General features: G+C 25.4%; 1 protein-coding gene across 1 annotated transcript in view; it reads left to right on the top strand.

The window, feature by feature from the left end:
* Nucleotides 1-5,050: 5,050 nt before the first annotated feature.
* The window catches only part of Phum_PHUM032850 (metabotropic glutamate receptor 4, 6, 7, putative), a gene marked incomplete at both ends in the record, with an annotated part of 65,910 nt that continues 60,652 nt past the window's right edge, over nucleotides 5,051-10,308 (top strand). The window contains one exon of the mRNA XM_002423005.1: nucleotides 5,051-5,437. Within this exon, the coding sequence (XP_002423050.1) occupies nucleotides 5,051-5,437 (387 nt within the window). The remainder of the gene's footprint in view (nucleotides 5,438-10,308) is intronic.

The following is a 10,308-nucleotide window of genomic DNA, read 5'->3' as shown; positions in this document are numbered from 1 at the left end:
AATTGAAAAAAAAAAAAATCTTTTCTTTTATTCTCCAGTAAAATTTATTATTATTTATACGATTTCCGGTTTCCCTTCCCCCACTTCTCTCTCTCTCTCACTCGTCATCCTTTTCGTATTTTTTTCCATCATTTCCACTTTTCATTCATTCATTCATTCATACATGTTGTTTTAGAAAACTTTTAAAAACTTTGTTTGTTTGTTTCAAACACACACACATGCAAACACGCATATATCGATATAAATAATAATAATAATAAAACATAATTTAAATAAATTTAAATGTTAGATTTTATATTTTAAAAAAAAAAAACTTTTTTTTTTTGAGGGGGGGATTTTCTTTTCCCTTTTCTAAAATCAATTTTTTTTTTTTGGGGGGGGGAAAAGTCGTTTGTTTTGTCATGAACAACACATTTTCATTTATCATATTTCCTTTTCGAATTATTATTATAATTATTATTATTATTATTATTATAAAAATAAATAAATAAATAATTTTTGATTTTTTTTTCCAGTTGAAAACTTTATTTTTAACTGGAGAAAATTTTTTTTAGAAAAAAAAATGTGTTTATTAATACATATTTTTTAAAAACATGTGAAAATTTGAAAAGAAGGAAGGGGATTGAGGGGTGTGGGGTAGAGAGAGAGAAGGAAGTTAAAATCCGCCATGTTTTTTTTTCGGTAAGGAAAAATGTCGACGAATTTTAAAATTATACGAATTGAAAAATAATAATGAATGGTTGTTACGCACTGAAACACATTTTACGATGCCACCTCGTTAAAAAAAAATAAATAATAAAAATTTTTAAGTGAATGAATGAATGAATGATTGACTGACTGAATGATTTTTATAAGAAAAGCTTTTTTCATCAAACCGTAAATTTCGACGTAATTTTCCTTTCGATACGACGATGAATAATTTTTTTTTTTCTAAAAGATTTCTAAAAAGTTTTTTCTTTTTGTAAAGAAGATACGACAGAGAAAAAAATTCCCTCGCGTTTTCCCGCGTTTTTCCCTCCTCTTTTTCTCTAAAAAAAAAATTCATCCGTTGAATTTTTTACTCGTATTCATATATATTCAAATTCGTTTAATAAATTAAATGGCGGGAAAAAATTATTTAAAAAAAAAAAATGGCGGATAAAAAAAAAAAATTTTTTTTTTAATAAATGAAAAAGCCTTTGAAATTTAAAAATTAACTTAATAAAATAAATGAATAAATCACGATGGTTTTACGACGGTTTTGTAAAAAAAAAAAAAAAAAAAAAAAAACTTTTTTAAAAAAAAACTTGTCTTAAACTCTCCTTGAACAAAAAAAAAAAAAAGGTTTTTATGATAAAAAGAGGGGGGGGAAAAAAAAAACTTTTTGAAACGTTATAAAAAAATTTTTTTAAAATTGATTCATACGTATTATTATTATTATCATCATCAACAACGACGACGATGACGTATACTAACGATTCGCCCAAGAATTTTTTTATTTTTATTTTTTATTTATTAACACGAATAAAAATAAATTTAAAAAAAAAAAATAATAATAAAAATAGTTGTTCGTCGATTCTGGGATTTAAATTTCGATCGTTTTTTTTTTTTAAAGAAAAATTTGTCGTTTGCCGTTTGCTGTTTCCCGTTTTGCCGTTTGCTGTTTGCTGTTTGCCGTTTGAGATTTGACGTTTGTTTCTTCCCTTTATCGAGTAAATTTTATTATTATTATTTATTTTTATACAACCGATGAGAAAAACAGGGGGATAAAAAATTTACTTATTTATTTTTCTTTTTGACACAGGCGATTTATTAATTATCATTATTTTGTCGTTAAAAAAAATAAAAATGGCGGGAAAAACAAATGAGTGTCGTGCGGATTAATTTTTAATTTAAAATTTAAAAAAAAAAAAAAAAAAACGAATCTTACTGTCGTCGTTTAAAAATAAAAAAAAACTTTTTTTACTTCCATCATCGTCGTCGTCGTCATCGTCGTCTTCATGATTATTATTATTATCAGCATCATGGCCGTCTACGTTGCTTTTCTTTTTTTTTTTTTTTTAATATTATTTTTCTTCCGTTATATTTTTTTTAATTTCGAGAAAGTAATAAATAATAATAATAATGATGATGATAATAGTACTCTACGAGTTTTTTTTTTTTTTGTAGCGTTTTAAATAATAATAATATGATTTTATTTTTTTTTGTATTTATTTCCTGTTTTAACTCAATAAAATTTTAAAGTCTATTTCCGGTTTTGAGAAAATTGATAATTTTATTATTTTTAAATATAAATTACATTTTATAACGAATCGTTTACCTGTTGTAATAACAGAAAAAGAAAAAAAATTTTAAGAATTTTTAAAGAAAAAAAAGAAAAAGATTATTTTTTTTTTGTGTGTTCTTTTGACGCAAAAAACGCTTTTGAAAATTTATACGATTCGTTTGTTGTCAACAACAACAACAACAATCGACAACCGCGGTATTCGTTTTAACAAAAATTAAATTTTAATTTGAAATTTTCATTTACAACAACAACAACAACAACAGGAGGAGGAGGAAATAGAAACAATTAAAAAAAAATTTTAAAATATTTTTACTTTATTTAAAGGAAACGTTTTTTTTTTTACTTGTTTGTCGTTTGTCGTAGTTTGTTTGTCGGCGTGAAATTTAAATGGATTTTCTATTTTCGTCGCCGTCAATGATATTATTTTCAATGGTTGCGTATCAAAAACTCGTGCGAATTTTTTCACTTTTGTTTTTTTCCTGTTGTCATTTTTTTGTTTTTTACCTTATTTGCATTTGTACTTTCGGTATGGCCGTTTGATGTTTTCTCTTTTTTTCTTTTTCGGTTATTTAAAACCCTTTTTTTCCCTGCCTCTCCTTCCCTTCCTGTCCCCTCCCCCCTCAAAAAAAAAAAAAACAAAAATTTTTTGATTTTGTGATGTTTCCATATATTAATAATAATAATAACAAAATTTGATGAGATAAAAATTCTAAAAATTGTTTTACTCTTGTTTTCCTCGTTCTTCCCCCTCCCCTTTGTCCCCCCTTACTCCTTTCTTACCCCCCTTCGTATTTTTTTTAAAAATTTCACTCTCGGTTTTTTTATTAAAAATTTTTACGTGCGTTTTTTGAACAAAATTCCACTCGTTTTCCCCTATGAAACCTTTTCGATTTTTTTCCTTCGTAAAGTTTTACAGGGAGGAGGAGGGAGTTTAAGGCGGTAGAAAGGGAAGAAAGGGAAGGAGGAGGAGTAGGGGCGGGAATCCACGGTCGATTTCAATAATTTAAATTTTTATTTTTTTTTGTGAAAAACATCAAGGAACAAAAAAGTCTCTTTTAACCGCATCGAACTTTTATTTGACCCTCATTCGTGTATTTTCACTTTTCTCTCTCTCTCTCCCTATCTCTCTATCTCTTTCTCTCCTACACGATTCTTTTGATATAAGACAACCAACCTTTTCTACGGGTAATTTTGTATAAAATTCCATTATCGTTTTGGGTTTTTACATTTTGCTATTACTACCTAACATTTACTAAAAGCTCTGACGCCTTTTATAATTTTTTACTATCTTTATTATTATTATTATTATCGAAAAAATTTTTGTCGTGTGTTAATAATGTACGAACATTCACAACAACAACAACAACCGTTATTATTAATTATTTAAAAATTATTCACAATATATTATTTATATTGTTTGAAATGCAATTTTTATTTTTTTTTCGATCATGAGTTCTTTTGCACGTGAAAGCAATAAAAAAAAATTTTTTTTTTTTTTTTTTTTTTACAAATGGCGGACGCCTCAGGTTTTTATTTAAATTAATATTTAAAAATAAAAAAAAAAAAATTTTTTCTTTAAAATACATATAAATATATATATGACGATGTTGAAAAATCAATAACTAATCAATTGAAATTTTATTTCAAATGGTTTTTATCACAATATAATTTTAAAATGTTTTTTTTTCTATTTACACGACTCACTACGATCACGACGATTTAAAACAAAAAAGGGGGGCAAAGAGTTTGTTTGTAAATTTTTTTTTATTTAAATCATTTTGTCATCGCGTACGAATTTGCCAATTGGATAAAATAATAATGAAATGATTTTTATTGCAATTGATAAAATAAAATCAATTTGACCTTTAACCCATGAATCACTTAACGGATTCTACTAATGTCACCCTTGGGTAAATTAACTTAAAAATCAAAAACCGAGAAAAAGAAATTATTTCGTCCCAGTGGACTAAGTAAGAAGTGATTTTTTTCTTTTAATATCAAATTCGATGAACGCACGAACGAACGCACGAACACACGCACGCATACACACGCACACACGCACACAAAATGGCGTCCTTTTTCAATGAAGAGTATCTTTGTTTATTACATAAATATATACGTATTTATTTATTTTTTATTTTTTGAATGGGATGTCGAACGATGAAATTATTAATATTATTATTCATCATCATCATCATCATTATTATTATTATTATTATTATTATTATTATTATTAATACGTGGACGTTTGCAAAAAGAGAAAAATTTATTATAAAAAATCGTTTTAATGAGAAAAGTGTGAAGACGCAAGCGTTCGGTTCGCGCATTCTCCGAATAAAATGTAACCAACAGCTTGGGTTTAGTCGGTTGTTTCGCGCCGCAAAAATTAAATGCTTTCCCGAACGGATTCCGATAGAATGAAAACCAATTTATCGGTATAATAATAATAATAATAATAATAATAATAATAATAATAAACGAAATGATAAAAAACAAAAAACGGGATAAAACGGGATATAATAAGAAAGAAAAAGATAGCCGATCGTGTTTTCTTTTTTTTCGTTTGAACGCGTAAATCATTATAATTAATAATTTTTTTTTATTATTATTATTTTATTTTCCGCCATGTTGTTTATGTTTTTATTATTATTATCAATTGAATCGATATTAAAATATTATACGTCGGTAAAAAAATCATTAAATATAATCAAATGTAAACGATAAAAAAAATAAAATAAAAATATTATTAATAGTAATAGTAATAATAATAATTAAAATTTCGTCATGTTTTATCGAATGAATAGTAGTAGTATTATTATCGTAAATAAAAACATTTTACACGTAATTGTTTTCCTATTGTTGATAACGTCATCAACGGTCAAGTGTCAATTTTTACAAAATGATTCCGGTAAAAGAATTCGAATATCCGGTGATTTGATACTCGGTGGTATATTTCCAATGCACGAACAACGTAACGGAAAATGCGGTGCCGTAAAAGAAGAAAAAGGCATACAAAGGCTCGAGGCCATGTTGTATGCGATGGACAAAATAAATAAAGATCCAACGATATTACCGAACGTGTCACTAGGAGCTCTTATATTAGATTCGTGTAGCAGTGACACATACGCGTTAGAGCAATCAATGGAATTTGTTAAATCTTACATGAGTCAGGTATGCTTTTTACATCTCTCTCTCTTTCCCCTCTCATCCTCCCTCTTCTTTTCTTTTTTCAAAAAAAAAATTTGTCTTCTGCTACTACTAAAAAAAAAAACAATAAAAAATAACAAAATTTTAATATATATTTTTAAAGAATGGGGGGAAAAGTTTTTTTTTTTTTTGTTAACGAAAGATTTTTAAAACGTTCCTATAGTTTCCATCGCGTTACGATAGCAAAAATAAATAATAATGATGATAATAATAATAATAATAATAAATTTTTCGATGGTGTTTTAATCGAATTTTAATAAATAAAATTTTTGTCGCAAAATGAGAAAGTTTGCAGGTATTTTTTGCTGCGGTTAAACTTTAATTTTTTGCTGTTGCTGAGAATGAATTTACCGAAAAATAATAATAATAATAATTTACACTCGACTCGAAATTATAATAATAATAATTTTTTTTAGTGATGATAATGATAATAATTTTCTGTCGGTTAAATCGGAATAAAATAAATTTTTCTTTTTTTTTTTTTGCTTACATCAAGGAATTTCATTTGTTTCTTTCATTTTTTTTTTTTTTTTTGATTATTTTTAATGAGATTTTCTTTTTTTACATTACCGTAAATAAATCCCCAGGGGGAGGAGAAGGGGGGAGGTAGGGAGGGGAAGGAAAAATTTAAATTGAATATAATAAAAAGTTCGGCGAACCATAAAAAAAACTTTTAAACTAATCAAATCAATATGAGTTTTTTTTTTTTTTGCTTCTAAAAGAAGGAAGCAGAAGAATAAGAAAAATAATGATAATAATAATAATAATAATAATAAAATTAAATTAAAAACTTTTCCTTTTTTTTTTTTTATATTTTTATTTTTATTTTTGAAAAAAAAAAAAAAAATTCTATAAAAGCGCTCTAAAGTGTCAATTTCACTTTTTTTTTAACTTTTCCATCATTTTTTTTTTCAATATTTGGATTATTATTGATTTTTAACTTATTTAGTTTTTTACTAAATAGAAAAAAAATATATATCATTATCATCATCATCATTATCATCTCTATCATCATCGTCATCATTATTATTATTTTTTGATTTTCTTTTTCCGGGTTTTTTTTCTTTTTTTTCCCCCTTTCCTTTTTTTTCAATTTAAATTGTTTTTGTTTTCGAGAAAAAGAATGGAAAGGGAAAAAAATGAAACGAACGTGTAATCAGGTACGATATCGTTTTCTCAATCATGACGAAAATTTAAAAAAAAAAAGAATCGTGGACTTAGAATTATTCCCACGATTTATCTTTTTATTCTTAAACGTATCAAAGAAAATTTTATCATAATATTATTCCTTCCAACAACAACAACAAGAAAATTTACGATAACGTTTTTATTTCACGCATTATTATTATTATTATTATTATTATTATTATTATTATTTTGTTTAAATAAAATCAAATCGGGAAAAATCAAAAATCAAAAAAAAAACGTGTAAATAATTTCGATTCAGTAATAATAATAATAATAAAGGATTTTTTAATTAAACAAAAAACTGGGAAGAGGTTAAAAAAATTGATTTAGGTATACGATTGCAATTATTTTTACAAAAAAAAAAAAATTTTGTTGTTGTTGTTGTTGTCGAACAACCAATCGAGAACAACAGCAAACAAAAATCGCCGCAAAATTTTTTTCAATTATTATTTTTAAAAAAAAAAAAAAACTCGTTTGATTTTATTATTTCAATATCGACGACATTTTGAATTTTCTTTTTTTTTTTAACGTTAAAACAACAACAACAACAAAAAATGGTTTCCATTAAATTCATTCGTACTAGTTCATCGCACTCGAACTTAATGGACGCTTTTAAAAAAAAAATTATTATTATTATCATTATCATTATTATTATTCGGATAACAATAAATATTTACGAAAGAAAAAAAAAAAGGGAAAATTTCTTTTTATTTTAACTAACCGAATCGATCTCATACAAATTTTTTGTTATCGACTCTATGATTTGACTTTCGATATATCGAACAAACGTCATCATAAATAAAAACAAAAAAGTTTGTTAAGGGTTTCAAAAGGTTTCGATAAACGCATCGCAACGATAATGATAATAATTTAAGTGTAAATTTAAATTTTATTTTATTTATCATCATAATTTTAAATATCGATTTAAAGTATGATTTTTATTATTATTATTATCACCATTAATTTCGTTAATAAAAAAAGGTTAATTAAACGTACAAATGATTATTATTATTATTATTATTCGGGTTGTTGTTCGTTTTTTTGTTTTTATTTTCACAGAATAAATATATATATTGAATCGTTTTCGTTGATAATTTTTTCTTTCTGGTGATAAAAATTTAAATTTTAAATTTAAATTGACGGGTTTTTATAAGGAAAACATAATGTCGGAATAATTTTTTTTAGGGTGAGATTAAAAAAAACGATCGCCATTATGAGTGGTGCCAATGACAATGTTGACGTACGATTAATATATACGATTAATTAAGTTTATCATTGTTATTATTATTATTATTATTATTATTTTTCGAAGGGGGGAAGAGGAGGAGGAGGGAGGGTGGTGGTAACCAAATAAAATAACCGTTAATGCGTCAAAATGACCGCATCGTTTTAAATTTCGAACAAACGAAAAAAAAGATTTTGTTTGAATGTGTGAGTGAAAAAGAGGGAGAGGGGTAGGGGGAGGAGATGAGGAAAAGTGAGAGGGGGTGAGAGAGAGAGAAGAAGAGAGAAAATTTTTGTATTGATAACAAATAAATAAATAATATCTGATCATCTTCGATTTGAAAAAATAAAAATCAACGTAAAGTAAACGATGATCGTTTGTTTGTTTGTCGTTTGTTTTCCTGATTATTTGTACATTCGTGTTTTATAATAATACAATAAAAATTCATCGATTAAACGTCGTTTGTCGAATGTAAAAAAAAAAAAATCATTTTAAAACGATGGGGGAAAAAAAACAAAAACAAAATGTATATATATTTTCTCTTCTCATCTATCTATCTATCTACATATATCTATTTTTTTTTTTTTTTTTTTTTTAAATCTTTTATCTACCTTTTTTTTTTATTGATGGAGTTAACATTGTCACGAAAGGTAAAGCAATATCGTATTTTGTTTCGGTCGAATGAACCTGAAAGGTTTTTTTATTGCAATTTAAAAAAAAAAAAATTTTTATTTATTTTTTTTTTTAGCGTTAATTGTTATAAAATCTTTTGCAGTAAATTTTTATTTTATTGTGTTTGTTTGAAAAAAAAAATTTTTCCTGTCGTTTTCATTGCGAAAATTTATTTTTATTCGTTGGGATTTAACATTTTTTAAAAATTTATCACACTATTATTATTATTAACGATATTTACGTAATAGAAATTTTTTTTTTGAATTTTTGGTTTGAGTTACGCCCTCATATAGTTCGATTTAGACCGATTTTTATTTATTTATTTATTTTATTAGTATTATTATTATTATTATTATAAATCGTATTATCATTCGGAAAAGGATTTGGAAAAACAAACAAACAAATAAATTTTTATATATATATATATATATATATATGTGTGTGTGTGTTATTTTTTGTTTTTTTTTTTTTTATCGCTTTGCATTATCGTATACGATTCGCGCGCATAACAATAATAACAATAAGCAAAGACGATGACGATGTCGTTTTAATAACGTTTTTCTTTAAAAAAAAAAAAATAAATAAATAAAAATTTCAAAATGTAGCAAAACAAACAAAAACAAAAACGGAAAAAAAATTCCAGCGAACACTATTAAAAACGAGGGCATAAAGAAAAAAAACTCTTGGATTACGATTTGAAAATGATTGCTTGAGAAAAAAAACAGATGTTGCCACGAGCAGACGATATATATATATATAAAACAAAAAAACCTCCTCCTACCTACCCCCTCCCTTTCTTTCCGTTATACATTTCCCGCCAAAACGATAAAGTTTAATAAATATTATAAATTCAAATTTTTTTAAACCCCCGTTTTAACGTCAAAATCAATTTTTTTTTATCGAAAATCGAATTGTAAGATGACTATTTTCTTATTTTAAACTTATGTTCAAAGTTATTCAATTTAATTAAATTTTTCTGTCTTTTTCATGTTCTCAAAGGTTTAATTACCAAGTAAAAGGGAAAAAAAAGAAGAAAATTTTTAAACTTTTACCTCGTGGGAGGTACACACGCGATCGGGGAGGTCTTTTTAATGCTCATCTCATCATCATCATCACTATTAAAATGCAGCATCCCTGGACCATTCGTTCCTTCGTTTTATTTTAATTGATTTTAAAATTTACGATACGTTTCCGTAAACAAAAAATTATCAAAAAAAATGATTTTTATTAATCAATTGATTACGTGGGGGGGTTGGGTGACTGGGTACTGGGGGGAGAAATAATTTTTTATAAAAGAATTTATTACTTACTTTAAGATAGCTGTCGTTACGAGATATAAAATGATTTTTTTTTTACGGCTATCGACGTTTTGGTTTTCTAAAAAAAAAAATATTAAAAAATGTTCATTAAATAATACGGCCGGTGTAATTATAATTACCGACGCCATTTTGTTAATTACATTTTTTTTTTTTTGTTTCCTTTGAATTAATCAAAAGTTTCGGATTTATAAATGCGTGTAAACACGAATGACATTTGAAAATAATTTAAACATTTGCTTTTCCCGGACGTTAAAATTTTTTTTTTTTCAACGGATAATTTTACCGTGGCATTAGATAGTAATTTTATTATTAACATTAAGAGATTTAATTATTCGTATACGTTTGTCTAATCGATTACTTCATTTCCGTTTTTTGATCGTTCGAGATTTCGTTTCTATAAAAAGACGACGACGACGACGACAAAACTAAAC

This window comes from Pediculus humanus, genomic scaffold (genome assembly GCF_000006295.1).
Source record: "Pediculus humanus corporis 1103172107383 genomic scaffold, whole genome shotgun sequence".
NCBI lineage: Eukaryota > Metazoa > Arthropoda > Insecta > Psocodea > Pediculidae > Pediculus > Pediculus humanus.
Note: the sequence above shows the minus strand (reverse complement) of the source record. Positions and strands in the feature narration are given on the sequence as shown.